This window comes from Trachypithecus francoisi, unplaced genomic scaffold, assembly GCF_009764315.1.
Source record: "Trachypithecus francoisi isolate TF-2019V2 unplaced genomic scaffold, Tfra_2.0 Contig00196, whole genome shotgun sequence".
Taxonomy (NCBI): Eukaryota; Metazoa; Chordata; class Mammalia; order Primates; family Cercopithecidae; genus Trachypithecus; species Trachypithecus francoisi.
The window spans coordinates 261,581-284,516 of NW_022680504.1; the positions used below are offsets into that span (position 1 = coordinate 261,581).

The 22,936-nt window shown below is 47.0% G+C and overlaps 1 protein-coding gene across 7 annotated transcripts in view; it reads right to left on the bottom strand.

Moving 5' to 3' along the window:
• Positions 1–20,248: 20,248 nt before the first annotated feature.
• GGT5 (gamma-glutamyltransferase 5) overlaps positions 20,249–22,936 on the bottom strand; it is a 28,819-nt gene continuing 26,131 nt past the window's right edge. For all 7 annotated transcript variants that reach the window (XM_033200669.1, XM_033200821.1, XM_033200746.1 and 4 more), the window contains one exon: positions 20,249–20,714. In XM_033200669.1, the coding sequence (XP_033056560.1) occupies positions 20,545–20,714 (170 nt within the window). In that variant the 3' untranslated portion in view covers positions 20,249–20,544. The remainder of the gene's footprint in view (positions 20,715–22,936) is intronic.

Genomic DNA, 22,936 nt, shown 5'->3' on the forward strand with positions numbered 1-22,936 from the left:
TTTGTCCACTGCAATTCCCCTGTCTTGATAAATAGACTCTGTCTAGGCAGCTGGCAAGGTGAACCCATTGCGGTTACTAAACCAGTGACAATTCCTGCTAAACAACTTTGTATCAGCCCACTCCTTATCCTTTTTTTTTTTTTTTGAGATGGAGTCTTGCTCTGTCGCCCAGGTTGGAGTGCAGTGGCACGATCTTGGCTCACTGCAGCCTCCACCTCCCGGGTTCAAGGAATTCTTCTGCCTCAGCCCCCCGAGTAGCTGGGGCCACAGGTGCATGCCACCACTCCCGGCTCATTTCTGTTTTGGTGGAGTTTTTTGTGTGTTTGAGACAGAGTCTCACTCTTGTTGCCCAGGCTGGAGTGCAATGGCACGATCTCAGCTCACCACAACTTCCGCCTCCCAGGTTCAAATGATTCTCCTGGGGTTTCTCCATATTGGTCAGGCTGGTCTCGAACTCCTGACCTCAGGTGATCCGCCCGCCTCAGCTTCCCAAAGTTCTGGGATTACAGGTGTGCGCGACGATGCCTGACTTCCTTATCCTGTCTTTTAAAAAACTGCTTTTGGCCAGGCGCTCAGAAGGCTGACCTTCTGAACTGGCTCCCAGCTATTCGGGAGGCTGAAGCAGGAGACTCGCTTGAACCCTGGAGGCAGAGGTTGCAATGAGCCGAGATCGCGCCACTGCACTCCAGCCTGGGTGACAGAGCGAGACTCTGTCTCAATAAATAAATAAACAAAAACTGCTTCTGGGCCAGGCACGGTGGCTCATGCCTGTAATCCCATCACTTTGGGAGGCTGAGTTGGGAGGATCACTTAATTTCAGAAGTTGGAGGCCAGCCTGGGCAACACAGCGATATGCCATCTCTTTTAAAAAAAAAAGAAAAAAAAACCTGCTTGTAACAAAGGTCCAATGAAGCACTCCCCAAGGCAACTTGGAAGTGTGTCCTGGGGCAACCGTTCTCAACCTTGGCCCAAATAAACTCTCTATATTAATTTTGCCTCTGTTTCTTTCTTTCTGTTTTTGAGATGGAGTTTTGCTCTTGTTGCCCAGGCTGGAGTGCAATGGCACGATCTCAGCTCACCACAACCTCCGCCTCCCAGGTTCAAGCGATTCTCCTGCCTCAGCCTCCCAAGTAGTTGGGATTACAGGAGTGTGACACCACGCCTGGCTAATTTTTATATTTTTAGTAGAGACGGGGTTTCATCATATTGGTCAGGCTGGTCTCGAACTCTTCCTGACCTCAGGTGATCCACCCGGCTTAGCCTCCCAAAGTGCTGGGATTACAGGCGTGAGCCACCGCACCTGGCCAGTTTCTTTCTTTAGGACGACAGTCCCTGTAACAATACACCAGAGGCATAGGTATAAAAAGATGGTCTTACCTTTTTCATTCGTGTGGAAAATAAATACTGTGTGTGCAAGGTGAAAAAAATCTAAACAAAACAATTCAGGGAACTAGCCCCAGGCTAGGGGACATTGAAGCTGTGCTCAGCCTTTTGCTTCTTTAAACACTGTTGTGCTGTGTCAATAAGTTCAGGTTAACCTGGAGGAGAAACTCGCTGAAGTAGATCGGCTGGTTAAATGGCACAAGCATTTTCTATCTAGAGTTGTACCAGTTGACGCCGCCACCAACCTACAAGAGAGCCTGGGTCCCCACGCAGTCACTGGTGTTCGGAGCCTTCACATTTTTTGCTCTGCCAGATAGAGAGAGCCTTCAGCATGTTGCTGGGTGATGTGACATTTCCCAGAACTCCCTCTCCTGCGTGTTTCTGGTTAGGGTGAGCCACAAGAGATTCCTGTGCAAGATTTGGCAGAAGTGAAACACAAGTCATTTTCTTAGCTCGCTCTCCAGTCACAGGCAGAGGCCAGGCCTGCAACTGTTCTGCCTTTCCTTGGATCTGCCTTCAGCTGTGCCGACTCCTGGGCCACATGTGTGACAAAAGGTCCCAGCTTTTCAGGAAACCCTTGTCACCCATGGCAACAAGATAGGACCACTCGTGGTGACTCACACTTGTAATCCCAGTTATTTGGGGGGCTGAGGTAGGAGGATCACTTGAGGCCAGGAGTTTAAGACCAGCCTGGCCAACATAAGTAAGATCCCGTCTCTACTGAAAATACAAAATTAGCTGGGCGTGGTGGCACATGCCTGTAATCCCAGCATTTTGGGAGGCTGAGGCGGGTGGATCACCTGAGGTCAGGAGTTTGAGACAAGCATGACCAACATGGTGAAGCCCCGACTCTACTAAAAATATTAGCTGGGTGTGGTGGCAATGCCTGTAGTCCCAGCTACTCGGGAGGCAGAGGCAGGAGAATCGCTTGAACTCACCGGAGGTTTCAGTGAGCTGAGATTGCACCACTGTACTCCAGTCTGGGTGACAGAGCCAGACTGTCTCTAAATAAATAAAATAGCCAGGCACGCTGGTGCACACCTGCAGTTCCAGCTACTCTAGGAGGCAAAGGTGGGAGGATTGCTTTAGCCTGGGATGTCAAAGCTGCAGTGAGCTGTGATCCCAACACTGCACTCCAGCCTGGGTGACAGAGTGAGACCCTGTCTATAAAAATAAAAAAAATAAAAAAAATAAAGGAAAAGAAAATGCCAGCTTTTCTTTTTTCTTATTTTATTTTATTTTATTATTATTATTTTTGCCCAGGCTGGAGTGCAATGGTGCCATCTCTGTCCACTGCAGCCCCCACCTCCCAGGTTCAAGTGATTCTCCTGCCTCAGCCTCCTGAGTAGCTGGGATTACAAGCATGTGCCACCATGCCTGGCTAATTTTTGTATTTTTAGTAGGGTCAGGGTTTCATCATGTTGGTCAGGCTGGTCTCAAACTCCTGACTTCAAGTGATCCACCCACCTTGGCTTCCCAAAGTGCTGGGATTACAGGCGTGAACCACGGTGCCTGGCTGAAAATGCCAGTTTTTCTTTCTTTCTTTTTTTTTTTTTTGAGACGGAGTTTCGCTCTTGTTGTGCAGGCTGGAGTGCAATGTCACAATCTCAGCTCACAGCAACCTCCACATCCCGGGTTCAAGTGATTCTTCTGCCTCAGCCTCTTGAGTAGCTGGGATTACAGGCATGCGCCACCACGCCTGGCTAATTTTTGTATTTTTAGTAGAGATGGGGTTTCACCATGTTGGCCAGGCTGGTCTCGAGCTCCTGACCTCAGGTGATCCTCCTGTTTTGGCCTCCCAAAGTGCTGGGATTACAGGTGTAAGCCACCACGCCCAGCCCCAAATGCGTTTTTCAAAGTGGCTTTACAATTAATATTTGCACCAGCAGCATGTGAGAGTTCTGTTGTGCCAGATTCTTTCCAACATTTGTTATTGTCGGTCTCTTTCATTTTTTCTTTTCTTTTTTTTTTTTTTTCTGAGACAGAGTTTCACTCTTGTCACCCAGGCTGGAGTACAATGGCATGATCTCGGCTCACTGCAACCTCCGCCTCCCAGGTTCAACTGATTCTCCTGCCTCAGCCTCCTGAGTAGGTAGGATTACAGGTGTGTGCCATCATGCCTGGCCAATTTTTGTGTTTTCAGTAAAGACGAGGTTATGCCATGTTGGCCAGCTGGTCAGGAACTCCTAGCCTCAGGTGGTCCATCCGCCTCCACCTCCCAAAGTGCTGGAATGACAGGTGTGAGCCACTAGGCCTGGCCGGTCTCTTTCATTTTAGCCATTCTGATGGGCGTGTAATGACAGCATGTTGTTGAATTGATTTGAGCTTTTCTTACAAGGCTGAGCCAATGAAGTTGTGCAGGCTTTCAGATGCTCATTGGCCATCTAGACTTCCTCTTTTGTAAGACATCTATTCAAGTCTCTTGCCCATTTTTTATTGGCAGGATTTTTCTAATTGATTTGTAGGAGTTTTTGGATGGGAGTTTGTTGTCAGCAGCAAATATTCACCCATTCTGAGAGTTGCCTTTTCACTGTTTCAGTGATGTCTTTTGTTGAACAGAATTTCTTAATTTTCATATAGTCTGATTTATTAATTTTTTCTTCTATAATTAGTACTTTTTGTGTCCTGTTTAAGAACAATTTTTGGTATGCAACAAAATAAAAAAACAATTAAAAAAAGAGAAACATTTGCCTAAAGTCACAAAGATATTCTCTTTCTTTCTGTAAACACTGCTTAATATTTTATTTGATTATTTATTTATGTACGTATTTATTTATTTATTTATGGAGATGGGGTCTCACTATGTTGCCCAGGCTGGTTTCGAACTCCTTGGCTCAAGTGATCCACCCAGCTCAGCCTCCCAGGTAGTTGAGATTACAGGCATGAACCACTGTACCTGGCAAATTGCTTAATATTTTATAATTAGATCATCAAACCAAATAGAATAGATTTTTGTGCATGGTGTGAGGTTGGCTCAAGGTACACTTTTTCCTGTGGATAGCCAAATGACTCAGCTCCATACCCCAAAGCCACATTCCTTCCCCACTGCACTGGTGTGTCCCCTCTGTCAGAAGTCAGGTGACCCTCTGTCCCATTCCACTGGCCAGTTTGTTTATCTTTGTACCAATACCAAATTGTCTTCATTACCATAGTTTGTTCTTGACCTCTGGTAGTATGAGTTCACCGTTAGGACCCCCTCTTCCTCAGGATTTCCTGGGTTAGTTCTGGTCCTTGACATTTTCAGATGAAATTTACAATCAGCTTGCTGATTTAAAAAAACGAACTGTTAGGATTTTGATTAGATTTGCATTGAATCTGTAAGCCAGCAGCATGGCTTCAAACTGAATTTTAAAGCTTTGTTTTCCACTAGCCACAGTGGCTCATGCATGTGATCCCAGCACTTTGGGAGGCCAAAGTGGAGAGATTACTTGAGGTCAGGAGTTTGAGACCAGCCTGGCCAACATGGTGAAACCCCATCTCTACAAAAAATACAAAAATTAGCCCAATGTGGTGGTAGGTGCCTGTAATCCCAGTTACTTGGGAGTCTGAGGCAGGAGAACCGCTTGAACCTGGGAGGCAGAGGTTGCAGTGATCCGAGATTGTGCCACTGCACTCCAACCTGGGTGACAGAGCAAGAAACTCTGTCTCAAAAAACAAAACAAAACAAAAAAACAACTTCGCTTTCTTTCCTCCTTTTTTCCCAGTCTGAAGGTGTAACTTTGAAACAAAGTGCAGAAGTGTTTCTACAGCGGAATGTTCAGAATGTGAACCTCCTCTCCCTTTCTTTTCCTGTTCTTTCTTTTTTTCTTTTTCTTTTTTTCGGATACAGTCTCACTTTGTCACCCAGGCTGGAGTGCGGTGGCATGATCTCTGTTCACTGCAACCTCTGCCTCCGGGCTCAAGCTATCCTCCTGCCTCAGCCTCTTGAGTAGCTGGGACTACAGGCTCACATCACCATGCCCAAATAATTTTTTGTAGAGGCGGGTTTCGCCACGTCAGCCAGACTGGTCTCAAACTCCTGTCCTCAAGTGGTCTAGCCGCCTTGGTGTGACCGTTACTACAGGAATGAACGAAGGGGGATGAACATAGAAATGAAAACAAAGACAAAAGGATTTTTTAAAGAAGGGGTCAGGGGGCTCCTTGCTTCTAGTGAGCAAAGGCAGCCCTACGCTGCTACAGTCCTTTGCTTTTATTGGGTAGAAAGAGCAGGGAGGAGGAGGTAACGATTGGTCAGCTGCTTGGTTGATCACATTATTCTTAACAGGCCTGCAACACTTGGCCTTCCAAAGTGCTAGGATTATAGGCGTGACCCACCGTGCCTGGCCTCTTTTCCCATTCTATGCCCCCATGCCTTATGCACATTTACTTACCCAGCTGCTTGCTAAGCACACACTACACTCACTTATCTGGTCATATATTTCCTTAGAAGCTTCAGAGGCCAGATCCTGATACAGACCAGACACCTCTAGCCACGATGGCACCGGCCCTTTCACCAGATGAAATAATAATTCAAGACAAGCCATTGGAGCCAGTCACACGACCTGACACCTCCCAGTCCCTCTGCCCCTTCTGCATTCCAACTCCTCTCTTAAATACCCCTGCATTCGGGGCCGGGCGTGGTGACTCACACCTGTAATCCCAACACTTTGGGAGGCTAAGGTGGGTGGATCATGAGGTCAGGAGATCGAGACCATCCTGGCTAACACGGTAAAACCCCATCTCTACTAAAAATACAAAAAATTAGCCGGGCGTGGGGGTGGGCGTCTGTAGTCCCAACAACTTGGGAGGCTGAGGCAGGAGAATGGTGTGAACCTGGGAGGCGGAGCTTGCAGTGAGCCAAGATTGTACCACCGTACTCCAGCCTGGGTGACAGAGCAAGACTCCCTCTCAAAAAACAAACAAACACCACCTGCATTCTCTCCACAAACTGAAGAGTGTAAATTTTTGGAAAGAATTATACTCACTCCTCCCTTGCTAGCATGGATAATCACATCTCACTCTCTCTTTTTGTACACCTCACTCCTGTTATTGGGCTTCTTTTTACAAGAGGTGAGCAGCAGACCCTTTTGCTGGTTACAAATCAGGGTATGAATGTGGCGAGAATTGGAGTATACCCTCTGTTTATTTAGGTCTTCCTTAATTTCTCTCAATTATGCTTTGCAGTGGTCAGTGCAGAAGTTTTGCATATCTTTGTTAGTTTTACATCTAGATTTTTATTTTTATTTTTATATGCTATTGTGAAAGGAAAATAAAAACTCAGGACCCCAGTTCACTACACCAAAAAAAAAAATTAAGTTGAATGCTGAGCCATGCAAGCAGCTGCCTTTCCCCTTGTTTCTAAGCAGATAGCCACAGATAAAAGGTTCCAGGCTTAGCTGGGTGTGGTGGCTCACGCCTGTAATCCCAGCACTTTGAGAGGCCAGACTGGGTGGATTACCTGAGGTCAGGAGTTCGAGACCAGCCTGGCCAACATGGGGAAATCCCATCTCTACTAAAAATACAAAAAAAGTAGCCAGGCATGGTAGTAGGCACCTGTAATCCCAGCTACTTGGGAAGCTGAGGCAGGAGAATCACTTGAACCTCGTAGGTGGAGGTCGCAGTAAGCCGAGATCACACCACTGCACTCCAGCCTGGGCAACAAGAGCAAAACTCCGTCTCAAAAACAAACAAACAAAAAAATGGTTCCAGGTCCAGGGCAGTGGCTCACACCTGTAATCCCAGCTACTTGGGAGGCTGAGGCAGGACAGCTGCTGAAACCCAGGAGGTGGAGGTTGCTGTGAGCTGAGATCATGCCACTGCACTCCAGCCTGGGTGACAGAGTGAGTAACAGAGTGTCTGAAAACAACAACAACAACGCCCAAATCTGGCCAGGTGCGTGGCACACGCCTGTGATCCCAGCACTTTGAGAGGCAGAGGTGGGCATATCTGAGTTCAGGGGTTCGAGACCAGCCTGGCCAATATGGTGAAACCCCATCTCTATTAAAAATACAAAAATTAGCTGGGTGTGGTGGTGCATGCCTATAATCCCAGCTACTCGGGAGGCTGAGGCACAAGAATCACTTGAACTCAGGAGGCAGAGGATGCAGTGAGCCAAGAGAGCACCATTGCACTCCAGCCTGGGTGAAGGAGTGAGACTCTGTCTCAAGAAAAAAAAAAGGTTCAATATTTCCATTCTACGTTCATCTTATCTTGTGTTCAATGTCTCTACTCTATGTTCACCTTATCTTGTGTAAAGTGCTGATTTACTGATTTACTGAGGACAAGTGTCACAGACGTGTGAACCAGAGCAGCTCCATCTTGAATAGGGGCTGGGTAAAATGAGGATGAGACCTACTGGACTGCATTCCCAGGAGGTCAAGGCATTCTTAGTCACAGGATGAGATAGGAGGTTGGCACAAGATACAGGTCATAAAGACCTTGCTGATCAAATAGGTTGCAGTAAAGAAGCCAGCCAAAACCCACCAAAACCAAGATGGCAACGAGAGTGACCTCTGGTCATCCTCACTACTACATTCCCACTGGCGCCATGACCGTTTACAAATGCCATGGCAACATCAGGAAGTTACCCTATGTGATCTAAAAAGGGGAGGCATAAATAATCTGTCCCTTGTTTCACATATAATAAAAAATAACCATAAAAATGGGCAACCAGGCTGGGCGCAGTGGCTCAAGCCTGTAATCCCAGCACTTTGGGAGGCCGAGACGGGCGGATCACGAGGTCAGGAGATCGAGACCATCCTGGCGAACACGGTGAAACCCCGTCTCTACTAAAAAAATACAAAAAACTAGCTGGGTGAGGTGGCGGGCGCCTGTAGTCCCAGCTACTCGGGAGGCTGAGGCAGGAGAATGGCGTAAACCGGGAGGCGGAGCTTGCAGTGAGCCAAGATCGCACCACTGCACTCCAGCCTGGGCGATAGAGCGAGACTCTGTCTCAAAAAAAAAAAAAAAAAAAAAAAGGGCAACCAGCTGCCCTCTGGCTGTTCTGCCATTCTTTTATTCCTTTACTTTCTTAATAAATTTGCTATAGACTTGTCCTGAATTCTTTTTTGTGGGAGATCCAAGAACCCTCTTTGGGGTCTGGATTGGGACCTCTTTCCCGTTACACAAGAGGAATTACATAATCGACTCTTCCCCTACCTGTTCCTTTGCTCAGAGAGAGAGAGAGAGAGAGAGAGAGAGGAGAGAGAGAGAGAGACTGGGTCTTGCTCCGTCACCCAGGGTGCAGTACAGTGGGGCAATCATGGCTCACAGCAGCCTGGACCTCCTGGGCTTAGTCAATGCTTGTGTTTCAGCCTCCTGAGTAGCAGGGACTGCAGGCATGCACCACCACACCTGGCCAACTTTTGTATTTTTTTGTAGAGATGGGGTTTCACGATGTTGCCTAGGCTGGTCTTGAACTCCTGGGCTCAAGCAATCTTCTCACCTCACTCTTCTTTTTTAAATTTTGAAGCCCTCAAAGTCACCTTTGGGGAAAGCCACAGACCATAGGCTGCTTCTGTGATTCCATTTTTTTCCCCCTCCTGGGCATTGTCCTTAACCTTGGCAAAATAAACTCCTAAATTGATTGAGACCTATCTCGGATGCTTTTTGGTTTACACTACTGTGAGCGATTTTTACTTCAAAAAAGGTTTGTTTGTTTGTGGCTGGTACGTAGAAATACCATTGATTTTTGCATATATTCCTTGATTCCAATTGATGCAACTTTGACGACTGGAGAAACACCAGGGTTTTAGTTTTGCGCTGATAGGATTAATGACACTGACACATGTGGAGTGGTTTTTTGTTTTTAGTTTTTTATTTTTTTGAGATGGAGTTTCACTCTTGTTGCCCAGGCTGGAGTGCAATGGCACGATCTTGGCTCACTGCAACCTCCGCCTCCTGGTTTCAAGCAATTCTCATGCCTCAGCCTCCTGAGTAGCTGGGATTACAGGGATGTGCTGCCACACCTGGCTAATATGTGTATTTTTAGTGGAGACAGAGTTTCACTATGTTGGTCAGGCTGGTGGAGTAGTTTTAAGGAGCAAAAGGTTTAATAGGCAAGATAAAAAGAAGGAAGAAGAAAGCAGCTTCCCTGTAAAGAGACAGAATGGGGGGATTTGAATAAAGAGAAACTCAATGTGAGTCGGAAACGTGGTTGCTTTTATTGGGATGCTGGAGGAGGTGGTGTTTGGTTTGCATAAGGCCCAGGGGATTGGTTTGACCAGGTGCGTTATTTACCCAGCCAGCGAAAAACCTGGCCCTTTACTTTAGTCCTTTAATATGCAAATGCAAGTTGCCATGTTTTGAACACGTGGTGTTATCTGGAGGTGGCCATGACACTTGGTACACCTGGTGACAAGGAGATGACAGTGGGAATTGCCATACTGGGTGAACCCAGTTTTTAAAGGCTGACATTGCATATTAAAGCTTGCTGGCCCCACCCCTTTAAGCCACCTTTTTTGTTAGAAAATAGATGGTTTTGGGGTTGTTTTTTATTACAGGAAAATTTTTACTGAGAACCTTTACCTTTATTATTTGCCTAAAAATTATTTTTAATAATTTCTGTATTACAGTGACCTTGCTCAATTCACCTGTGTCTAACAGTTTCTCGAGTATCTACAAGTAACGACTGTAAGAGTTAAAGAAAGAGGAAGGAAACATGAAAAGTGGCTCAACAGTCAAAGATAGGTTTGTTTATTCTGGAGAATAAACCTGAGAGGGGCTTCTGGCCGATTTCAGTCAGGGGTGTTCTCTCTTACAAACAGCCATTTGTAGTTTTCTTTCTGTGAACAGGGAGTCACATTCCTATGCATATTTCTACTGGATACTTGGTCTTTAATACTAAGAGTATTTACTGGTTTTTTAGGGTGAGAGAGCTTATCACAAGCTTGGAATGTTTCTGTGTGAGGGAGAAGTTTATGGTGGGGTTGGAATGTCTCTGGTCCCAGGGGAGGTTATCTTGGGGCTAACATCTCTCTGGCCAGAGGGGAGGTTATCTCAGGGCTGACATGTCTCTGGTCAGGGAGTGGTTTAGAATGTTTCTGGTCGGAGATGTTATTTGTGGTTTATGGTCATGCTGACCTTAGCCATTAGGCTGATGCCCTTTGGATTTAGGCATTTTTTGATCAAGGTGAACTTTAAAATGACAGTGCTTGTCCAAGATGGTGATGATGCTCCAGCGCTGTCAATGACAGTTTCATGTCCTCCTTTCCAATCTTCATGGCTTTGGTTTTTCTCACCTTATTACATTGGCTAAGACTTCCCTTATACTACTGAAAGGAAATAATGAAATAATTCTTAGCTTGGTTTCAATCTCAAAAGGGAGGCTTTTTATGTTTGTGCCTTTAAGCATGACACTTACTGTAGGTTTTTGTAGCCACAATTTATCAGATTAAGGAAGTTTCCTTTCATTCCTAGTTGCCGAGAGTTTTTATTGTAACTGAATGTTGGCAAATTTTATCAAATGCTTTTCTGCATCTACTGAGATGGTGAGTGACTTTTCTTCTTTATTCTGTGAGTGTGATGAATTGTGTTGCTTAATTTTCTTTTTTCTTTTCTTTGTTTTGTGACAGGGTCAGGCCCTGTCATCCAGGCTGGGGGGCAATGGTGTGATCATGGCTCACTATAGCCTCCACCTCTCAGGCTCAAGTGATCCCCCCACCTCAGCCTCCCGAGTAGCTGAGACTACAGGCGAATGCCACCATGGCCAGCTAATTTTTGCATTTTCTGGTAGAGACAGGTTTTTACCATGTTGGCCCAGCTGGTCTCAAACTTCTGGGCTCAAGTGATCTGTAGGCTTCAGCCTCCTAAAGTGCTGGAATTACAGATATGAGCCTTCATTTTCTAATATTCAGCCAATCTTGCATTCCTGGAACAAACCTAAATTAGTGGTGACGCTTTTTTTTTTTTCTTTCTGTGACCCTGGATTTGGTTTGTTCATGTTTTAAGAGTTATGCATCTCTGTCATGAATCAAATAGCCCTAGACTTTTCATTCTTGACATTTTTTTGGCCAGGCTTTGCTTTCAAGGTTGTGCTTGCTTCTTCAAAGACGTTGAGCAACCTTTCCTCTTTTATATTCTCTGGAAGTTTGTGTAAGACTGGTATTTTTTCTTTCATCAGGGCTTCAAAGAATTCACTGAGGAAGTTCTGGGCCTGGAGTCACTTCCTCTGGCCCTGTGGGATCTCACTGTTGTTTGAATTGGCAATGTTTATTTATGAGTAGGCTTGAGAACTTTTTGTCTGTTGAAACAGCCATTTGTAGTTTTCTTTCTGCGAACAATGAGTCACATCCCTGTTCATGTTTCTCCTGGATACGTAATCTCTAATATTAAATATTTAAGTATTTAAATATTTCAAAAACCAGCCCCACATCATGTATTGAAACTGTTTTTCTCCAGGTTTTTCACTGGTCTTTTGTTGTAGTGGTTGATAATAGAGATGAGATCTTACTATGTTGCTCAGGCTGGTCTCAAACTCCTGGGCTCGAGTGATCCACCCACCTGAGGCGCCCAAAGTGCTGGGATCACAGGTGGGAACCATTGTGTTCAGCTTGCTGTAAAAAAAAAAAAAAAATCTTAAAAGACCAGTGAAGGCTGGACACAGTGGCTCACACCTGAGATCCCAGCACTTTGAAAGGTTTAGGTGGGCAGATTGCTTCAATCCAGGAGTTTGAGACCAGCCTGAGCAACATGGCAAAACCCCATCTCTATTTTTTAAATTATTTTTAAATCAAAAATTTTTGGCTGGGTACGGTGGCTCACGCCTGTAATCCCAACACTTTGTGGGGCTGAGGTGGGTGGATCACCTGAGGTCAGGAGTTCGAGACCAGCCTGACCAACATGGTGAAACCCCATCTCTACTAAAAATACAAAAATTAGCCGGATGTGGCAGTGGACATCTGTAATCCCAACTACTCGGGAGGCTGAGGCAGGACAATCATTTGAACCCGGGAAATGGAGATTCCAGTGAGCTGAGATTGTGCCACTGTACTCCAGCCTGAGCAACAGCGTGAGACTCCATCTCAAAAAAAATTTTTTTTAAATATTTAAATAAAAATAAACAATTTGAATTTTTAATTTTTACGTGTTCATATTTATTAGCTTTTTTTCTTTTATGGCTTTTTGGTTTTATGACATGCCTAAAAGGGCCTGTCCCGCTCTAAGAACATAAATAAAATTTGCTCATGTGTTCTTGTAATATTTATATGGTTTCATTTTGGTTTGTTTCTTTTGAGACAGAATCTCACTCTGGAGTGCGGTGGTGCAACCTCGGCTCACTGCAACCTCCACCTCCCAGGTTCAAGTGATTCTCCCACCTCAGCCTCCCAAGCAGCTGGGATTATAGGCGCCTGCCACCATGTCCGGCTAATTTTTACATTTGGAACATTGGGACTTTAGTCTCCCCATCTATAAAACTGGTATAATCACAGCTCCCCTTCTGGAGAGAATTATATAAATTAATGCATATAAAGCAATAGAATAGCACCCAGCCCAACAGATGCTGTTTCTGTTGTATTAAGATATATATTCGGGTCAAGGGAAGTTCTGTTAAAGGATCGTATGTGCCAGGAGACCCCGACATGCTGAAGGAGCCAAGAAACGGAAGAAAGAGGCCGACAAATCAAGTTTGTTGGTGCGGCACAATTAATTTGAGGAAATTTATAGACAGAAGCGTGGTCTTGGGCAGCCACAAGACATATAATCATTCACACTGCAAACCCCCAGACCCAGGACTTTTATCTTGGGGAAAATATATGTACCCTGGAAGGAATGTGTAAATGGCCACAGGTGTCATAGCCTGTGATTTCTGCAACAGCATCAAGGGTGATTTTGGAGGAAACGTACAGTGAATAGGTGTTTCTGCATAATGAGTAATACATCAGCTAGACATTTTGGAGGCATTCCCAGACTCAGGGTTAGTTAGAAGTTACATGGTGAATTAGCATTTAAGATAAAGTCACTTTTGTCCTCACAAAGGAGTATTCATCCATTCCGATTTTATTCAGTGTTGTTTTTTTTAAATCTGTTTGTTTTTATCAAGAATGTGTGTTAATGGCTGGGCGCAGTGTCTCACGCCTGTAATTCCAGCACTTTGGGAGGCCAAGGCAGGTGGATCACCTGAGGTCAGAAGTTCGAGACCAGCCTGGCCAACGTGGTGAAACTCTGTCTCTACTAAAAATACAATAATTAGGCCGGGCGCGGTGGCTCAAGCCTGTAATCCCAGCACTTTGGGAGGCCGAGACGGGTGGATCGCGAGGTCAGGAGATCGAGACCATCCTGGCTAACACGGTGAAACCCTGTCTCTACTAAAAAATACAAAAAAAATTAGCCGGGCGAGGTGGTGGACGCCTGTAGTCCCAGCTACTCGGGAGGCTGAGGCAGGAGAATGGCGTCAACCCGGGAGGCGGAGCTTGCAGTGAGCTGAGATCCGGCCACTGCACTCCAGCCTGGGCGACAGAGCGAGACTCCGTCTCAAAAAAAAAAAAAAAAATACCAGCTGGGCGTGGTGATGTGTGCCTGTATTTTCAGCTACTCAAGAAGTTGAGGCAGAGGCTGGGTGTGGTGGCTCATGCCTATAATCTCAGCACTTTGGGAGGTCAGGGTGGGTGGATCGCCTGAGGTCAGGAGTTCGAGACCAGCCTGACCAACATGGTAAAACCCTGTCTCTACTAAAAATTCAAAATTAGCTGGGCGTGGTGGCGCATGCCTGTAGTCCCAGCTACTCGGGTGGCCAAGGTAGGAGAATCGCTTGAACCCGGGAGGCAGAGGTTGCAATGAGCCAAGATCACACCGCTGCACTCCAGCCTGGGCAACAAGAGCAGAACTCAATCTCAAAAACAAAACAAAACAAACAAAAAAAACTGAGGCAGGAGGATCTCTTGAGCCTAGGAGATCAAGGCTGCAGTGAGCTGTCATTGTACCACTCCACTCCAGCCTGGGCAACAGAGCGAGACCTTGTCTTTAAATAATAAATAAATAAAAATGGGTGTTAAATGTTGTCAAATGCATCTTCAGTCTTGATGGAGTGATGTTTTTCTCCTCTGGTGAAAGATAAGAGCTAAGAGTCACGTTCAGGGACATACCGAGAAGACCTTCCTTGCAATATTAGTGTTGAGATGCCGAGGTGGGAGGATTGTTTGAGCTCAGGATTTAAGATCAGCCTGGGCAACATGGTGAAACCCCATCTCTACAAAATATTAGCTGGGCATGGTGATGTGTGCCTGTAGTTTCACTACTCAAGAAGCTGAGGCAGAGGCTGGTAGGTAGGTCACCTTGTTCTTTTTAATACACTACTGGTTCTCCTTTTTAATTTTATATTCTCCAATTTTGTTAGGATTTTGCTTTGCATCATAAACACAATTAGTCTGTGGTTTTCTTTGCCAAGTTTGGGGTCAATGCTATGCTGGCTTTGTAAAGCAGATGCGGAAATTTTCCTCCTTATTCTACGGTGTGGGAGCTTAATTAGCAGAAGAGATCTCAGGTGCTAATGACAGGACACACTTAACCTGTGGAACTTTCCAGAGGGTTTTTAAGGCAGGACAGTGTTCTGGCAATGTTTTCAATTCCTTTTTGTGATCGCTGATGTGTTTAGATCTTTGCCCATTATTTTTGGTTTCATTTGTTACTTATATTTAAGGTTGCCAAAGTTAGAATATAAAAATATAGCTGCCGGCCGGGGACAGTGGCTTACGCCTGTACTCCCAGCACTTTGGCAAGCTAAGACCAGCAGATCATTTGAGGTTAGGAGTTCCAGACTAGCCTGGCCAACATGGTAAAACCCTGTCTCTACTAAAAATACAAAATTTAGCCAAATGTGGTGGCGGGTGCTTGTAATTCCAGCTACTTGGGAGGCTGAGGCACAAGAATCACTTGAACCCGGGAGGCGGAGGTTGCAGTGAGCCAAGATCGCACCACTGCACTCCAACCTGGGTGATAGAGTGAGAGTCAGTCTCAGAAAAAATAAATAAATAAATAAATAAATAAATAAATAAATAAATATAGGATACCCAATTAAATCTGCATGTCAGATAAATGACTGTTTTTAGCCTAAGTATGTCCTATGTATTGCAACTCAACTCCATTTATATCATCCTAGAAAGGCTTTTATTATGTCCAAGTTTTCCAATTTATTAAAAGAAAGATGAGTAATCTTTTAACTTCCCCTAAAGATGTGGTTATTTCTTCATTCTCATTTCTTATTTTGTGTATTCATTTGTATCAATTCACTAGCTAATAGCCTATTATATATTTTTTCAAAGACCTATTATTCTGATTTCAGATTTATCAGTTTCTGCTTCAGTTGTTCCTGAGTTTTTTCGCTTTCTTTATTTTTCCTTTACTTTTTTTTTTTCTTTTCTCTCTCTTTTTTTTTTTTTGTGATGGAGTCTCGCTCTGTCACCCAGGTTGGAGTGAAGTGGCATGATCTCGGCTTGCAGAAACCTCTGCCTGCCAGGTTCAGGTGATTCTCCTGCTTCGGCCTCTTGAATAAGTGGGATTACAGATGCGTGCCACCTGCCTGGTTAATGTTTGTATTTTTAATAGAGATGGGGTTTCACCATGTTGGGCAGACTGATTTCAAACTTCTGACCTCAAATGATCGGCCTGCCTCAGACTCCCAAAGTGTTGGGATTACAAGTATAAGCCACCATGCCTGGCCTCCTTTACTAACTTCTTAAATAATATACTTTATTTATTTATTTATTTTTGTTTGTTCTTTTGTTTGTTTGCTTGTTTTTGAGATGGAGTCTCGCTCTGTCACCCAGGCTGGAGTACGGTGGCACGATCTCAGCTCACTGCAACCTCTGCCTCCCAGGTTCAAGCAATTCTCCTGTCTCAGCCTCCCAATCAGCTGTGGTCACAGGTGCCGGCCACCACACCTGGCTAATTATTTTGTATTTTTAGTAGAGACAGGGTTTCACCATGTTAGCCAGGCTGGTCTTGAACTCCTAACCTCAAATAATCCACCTGCCTCGGCCTCCCAAAGTGCTGGGATTGTAGACATGAGCCACCGCACCTGGCTTATTTATTTTGATTTGGTGAACGAGACTTCTCTGGGTAGGTGGCAGTCCCAAGGTTGGCCGAGGATCCATGGAGTGCACACTCACTCTGCAGGTAAGTCAGAATCCAGCACCACGGAGCCAGGGTTGCACCCCTGCTGCAGGGAACAGGAGCCCCTATTCCTCTCCCTGACATGCAGGGACAAAGTTATCATGCTCTGTGGGTGCTGCTGGGAGGCACTGATGGGACAGACTGGCCAGGCCTTCCCAAGCAAGCTCCAGGCAACCTCCCAGCACCCCCGCCCACGTGCAGGTGTGGTCTGGGAGCACAGAGCCAGGTTCCCACCGTGGGGCACCTGAGTTTTGTGCCTAGCAGCCTCTTCCTTCTTTGGTTCCCTTTTCCTTTTTGGCCCACAGGGTTTGGGACAGGTGGCTGCTTCCAATAGGTCTCAAGGTGGCCCCACAGACCTGAGCCAGCCACTTCTCCTCAGCCCTCCCCTGCCCATGAAGACTGCTCAGAGGGGCCGCATTGAGAGCTGGATCTGGGACTTTGGTTAAACTGCAAGGGGAGAAGCTCTGTCACCCTGCAGGGCATGAAGTTCAACTGAAGCCATTGGGACCATGGCCTGGGAGCCCATCTAGGGGGAGGCTACCACACAGAGGGCCTGACGGTGTGAGTTCAGCCTCTGGATCCCACCACACTGAAGCACTCCAGAGACTCCCTTCTCTCTAAACCCACCATTTCTGCACCCTGGACCCCTGACCCAGGCCTGCTGCTTTCAAAGATCTGTTTTCTGCTGACTCCCAAAGCCAGATCCCAGGAGAAGCTGGTGGTCTCGCATCTGCCTGAGTTCTGGCAGCGGCCCACGAAAGTCAGTGATGATGGCAGGTCTGCCCGAGTGGTGGGCTGGCTTGGCCCCTCATCTCAAAGTGAGCCAGCTTTTGCTCCCTGACCTTCCTCCTAGTCTGCCAGACCACCCCTTCCAGCCACACAGTCAAGCCCAGATTAGGAATTAGCCCCATCCCGCCCCTCTCCCACATACAACCTCCAAATATGTCCATGTCCCAATCCCTAGAACCCAAGATTAGACCTTATGTGGCAAAAGTGACTCTGAAGATGTGATTCAGTTAAGGATTTTGAGATGGGGAGATTATCCTGGACCATCCAGGTGGGCCCACTATGCCCCCAAAATTCACATGTTGAAAGCTAATCACCAATGTGATAGTATCAGCGGGTGGGGCCTTTGGGATGTGGTTAGGTCATGAGGGTAGAGCCCTCATGAATGGGATTAGCGCCCTATAAAAGAGACCCCAGAAGCCGGGCATAGTGGGCTGCACCTACAGTCCCAGCTGCTGAGGAGGCTGAGGCAGGAAGATCTCTTGGGTACAGGAGTGAGCTATGATCATGCCATTGCACTCCAGCCTTGGTGACAGAGTGAGACCGTGTCTCTAAAGTAATTAAATAAAAGAGACCCCAGAGAGCTAGTTAGCTTCTTCCACTATGTCAGTTAGAAGGCGCCATATATGAGGACATGGGTCCTCACAGGACATCAAATCTGCCAGCACCTTGATCTTGGACTTCCCAGCCTCCAGAGCTGTGAGCAATAAATTTCTGTAAAATGCTGTAAGCCACCGACTTTCCAGTATTTTGTTACAGCAGCCCAGGCAGACTAAAACAACTTCTGTGGCACATTTGGGGTGATGTAGGAACAGCCGATGTTCCCAGGAACCAGTGAGGGGCAGGAGTCCCGGATCCCTCTAGCGAGATCCCCAGAGAGCGCCATGTACCCGCCCTGCAGCTGGCAAAGCTGTTTATGGAAGTTAGGGGCCTGTTGGTTTAGAGCGGCCATTCTCAACCAGGGGGATGTGGCACTGCCTTGAGACAGTTTTGGTTGTCATGAGTGGGTGTGTGTGGTGGGGAGTGCTACTGCATCACACAGGCTGAGGCACGGGATGCTGCTCAACATCCTACAGTGTGGGGACGGCCCTCACAACAAAGAATCACTTCATTCAAAATATGGATGAGGGCCAGGCGTAGTGACTCACGCCTGTAATCTCAGCATTTTGGGAAGCCGAAGCAGAAGGATTGTTTGAAGCCAGGAGTTTGAGACCAGCCTGGGCAACATGGTGAAACCCCATCTTTACAAAAAAAGCAAAAAACCAGCCAGGCATGGCGATGCACACCTGTACTCCCAGCTATTTGGGGACCTGAGGTGGGAGGAGGCTTGAGCCCAGGAGGTCGAGGCTGCAGTGGGCTGAGACTGCACCATTTCACTCCAGCCTGGGTGATAAAGTGAGACCCTGTCTCAAAAAAAAAAAAAAAAAAAAAAAAAAACTGAGTATGGCAGCGAGCATGGTGGTTTGTGCCACCTGAGAGGCTGAGGTGAGAAGATGACTTAAGCCAGGGAGGCAAAGGCTGCAGCGAGCCAAGATCACGCCCTGCATTCCAGCCTGGGTGACAGAGCCAGACCCTGTCTCAAAAAAAGTGACAGATTCTGTGGCAATGAGATACCGAATTATAAAGAGGACCCAAGGCCAAGCCAGGCAAGGGTTAATTCATGCACCCCGCGCTTAAAGAATAAGCTGTTCTAACAGCAACGAGGCTTTCCTTTTTCTCCAGCAGCTAAACAAGCACCGGCCTGAAGCAACGTTAATACACTTGGCAGCTCATCCAGCTCACGGATGCTGACTCCTTGACCCCGTTCTTCCAGCCACAACTACAGCTCTGACTGTACAAGAGACCAATTTCAGTAACTTTCTCCTGATAAGAGATCATTGACCATAAACTGCTCTGGTTGGTTTTCAGAGAAGGATGTTCAGCCCAGCATTCTTCATCAGAATCCTTAAGTCTCAGAGCCAGATGTTCACCAGTAGCCCACTTCACTGTGCAGTGAAGTGCTCTGTGGTCGTTTTGAATAATGTTTGAACAATGGTACATGCCTGTAATCCCAGCTACTCAGGAGGAGGCCGAGGCAGGAGAATCACTTGAAGCTGGGAGGCAGAAGTTGCAGTGAGCTGAGATTGTGCCACTGCACTCCAGCCTCGGCAACAGAGTGAGACTTTGTTTCAAAGAAAAAAAAAAAGAAAGAAAGTCGGGGGATGGGAGGAGAGCTTCAGGAAGAATAGCTAATGGATGCTGGGCTTAATACCTAGGTGATGGGTTGATATCTGCAACAAACAACCAAAGCACGTGTGTTTATCTATGTAACAAACCTGCATATCCTACCTATGGGCTCCTGAACTTAAAATACAAGTTGAAGGAAAAAAAAAAAAGAAAATCTTGTCGGGCATAGTGGCTCACACCTATAATCCCAGCACTTTGGGAGGCTGAGGAGGGAGGATGGCTTGAGACCAGGAGTTCAAGACCAGCCTGGGCAACATAGCAAGACCCTGTCTCTACAAAAAAAATGGAAAAATTGGCCAGGTTACACCTGTAGTCCCAGCTACTTGGGAGGCTGAGGCAGAAGGATGGCTTGAGCCCAGGAGGTTAAGGGCGCAGTGAGCTGTGATTGTACCACTGCACTCCAGCCTGAACGACAAAGCAAGACCCTATTTCAAAAAAAAGAAAAGAAAAGAAAAAAAGAAAGGAAAGAAGAAAGAAAAAAGTATCTTTTCCAAATTTGTGAATTGTGTGATTTTTCAGTTAACCAGCTCTCAGGACTGGGGCCAGTCAGGCTGCTGAGTCCTGGCCACCAGAGTGGTGAGGTGTTGGGGGGTGCAGAGGTGGCGCTTGTCTCTGTCCAGGGGTGGCCTGGCTGAGGTTCGGCTGGTCTGCGAACATCAGTTTCCCCACCTCCATGGTGGTGCAGTGTGGAGAACCATAGGAGCCTGGTGCAGGCACCCCTCTGTGCACTGTCCGATGGTCCCCTCCCCCACGTAGAACCATGGAATCAGGCCACAGTCCGCCTCTTCTTTAATCTTGAACTGGAGGATATACAGGTTGAGCGGGTGGGAGAGTGGCCCCAGGCAAGAGGCCTGCGGAGGGATAGAGGGGCCAGTTCAGGGCCACCAGGGGCTCTGGGAAAGGGGGTCAGGAAAGAGGCTCAGCCTCCCATCTGCCCAGCTGGTCCCTGCCACCTCTTCCACTCTCAGCTGGACTCCCCTGCCAGGGGTCCAGATCCTGCCAGAGTACTTGGTCTCCCAGCCACGTCCGGCCTGGACATAGGACCCATGGTGGGGCCGGACTTCAGCTCTGGGCAGAGCAGTGTCTTAGTAGCCTGCGGCCTCCCCACCCTTCCTCAGGTCCGAGACGGCATACACACAGGCCCCCTCCTGGGACACGGCCTGGACCACATTCAAGAAGAAGGGCCTCTGGGTCTGGTTCTGGCCACGGTCTTGGAGTCCCCTCTGCACCTCCTGGAGAGGAGAGAAAGCAGGTTCACAGGGGAGGGCAGCTCAGCCCATCTCCCAAAGGGAGGGGCCTCTGCAAGAAATGAGAAAAATGATCAAAAGGCAAGACTGAGAGGAAGAGGGCCTGAAGACACAGGAAGAGGGGAGGACCTGATGGGAGCATGGAAGAGATCCAAAGGCCCATAGAGGACAAGGTCAACCTCCAGGGATTATGTACGAAGGACACCACCCAGGCCTGAAGACCTCCAGATGCAAGTTCATGTCTGTTCTGGATCCAAGGACACCAGGGCCTTGAAGTGCAAATCTGAGTTCAGGGGGCCTTCGATGATGGACATGGCTTCTCAAGATTTAGACACTGAGGCCAGACACAGTGGCTCACACCTGTAATCCCAACACTTTGGGAAGCTGAGGAAGGAGGATCACTTGAGGCCAGGAGTTTGAGATCAGCCTGGGCAATACAGAAAGATCCTGTTTCTCAAAAAAAAAAAAAAAAAAAAAAAAAGGCCAGGCATGGTGGCACATACCTACAGTGTTAGCCACTTGGGAGCCAAGGTGGGAGGATCACTTGAGGCCAAGAGTTTCAGAACAGCCAGGGCAACAACAAAGCAAGACACCATCTCTACAAGAAAATCAAAAATTGGGCTGGGCCCGGTGGCTCACACCTGTAATCCCAGCACTTTTGGAGGCTGAGGCAGGAGGATCTTTTGAGCTCAGGAGTTCAAGACCAGCCTGGGCAACATAGTGAGATCACGTCTTTATTAAAAAAAAAGAAAAAAGAAAAAATTAGTTGGGTGTGGTGGCCCTGTGCCTGTAGTCCCAGCTACTCAGGAGGCTGAAGCAGGAGCATCCCTTGAGGCCAGGAGTTTGAGGATGCAGTGAGCCTTGATTCTGACACTGCACTCCAGCCTGGGCAAAAGAGCAAGACTGAAACCGCCTTTGCAAAATTATGACTGAGACAGTGAGAGATCTAACTTAATCAACTCCATTTTGCTTCTAACCTCCCAGTTGTCCTTGTTCATTCCTGGGTGTAGGCTGAACTAACTTTGAGAGAAACTTAGTTTATAGTTTAAAACAAAGATAGTAACAGCCCTTTCCCAAAGCAGACCTCCTTCTTGTCTGGGCACTAGATTGCCTTCATAGGACTAACATGAGCCACAAGATTAGAAATTACTGTTTAGGAGTCATGCAGCTGAAGTCTAAAGATTCTGACCCTCCCTAAACTGCTCCTAAGATCAGTGTTGGAGAAATTTTGCAGACCCCGCACTTGATGGATCAGCTGGCACCATCCAGATGGATTAACTGGCTCATCTGATCTTGTGGCCCCCACCCAGGAACTGACTCAGCTCAAGAAGACAGTTTCAACTCCCTATGATTCTACGATTTCCAGGTTTTTTTTTGTGTGTGTGTCTGTTTTTGAGATGGAGTCCTGCTCTTTCACCCATGCTGGCATGCAATGGCACGATCTTGGCTCACTGCAACTTCCTCTTCCAGATTCAAGTGATTCTCTTGCCTCAGCCTCCCCAGTAGCTGGGATTACAGGCGCCTGCCACTACGCCCAGCTAATTTTTGTATTTTTAGTAGAGACAGGTTTTCGCCATGTTGGCCAGGCCAGTCTCCTGACCTCAGGTGACCCACTCACCTCAGCCTCCCAAAGTGCTGGGATTACAGGCATGAACCACCGGGCCCAGCCAACTCCCTGTGATTTCATCCCTGACCAATCAGCACTCCTGGCTCATTGGCTTCCCCCAACCCACCAAGCTGTCCTTAAAAACACTGCACCTTAGCCAGGTGCGGTGGTCACGCCTATAATCCCAGCACTTTGGGAGGCAGAGGTGGGCAGATCACCTGAGGTCAGGAGTTCGAGACCAGCCTGGCCAACATGGAGAAACCCTGTTTCTATTAAAAATACAAAAATTAGCCAGGCTTGGTGGCGCACACCTGAAATCCCAGCTACTTGGGAGGCTGAGACATGAGAATTGCTTGAACCCAGGAGGCAGAGGTTACAGATCATGCCACTGCACTCCAGCCTGGGCGACAGAGTGAGACTCTGTCTCAAAAACAAAACAAAACAAAACAAACACGAAAAAACTCTACTCCCCGAATGTTCAGGTAGACTGATTTGAGTGATAATAAAACTCCGGTCTCCCACCCAGCAGGCTCTGCCTGAATTACTCTTTCTCTATTGTAATTCCCCTGTCTTTATGAATCCGTGGTTACAAGACCTTGAC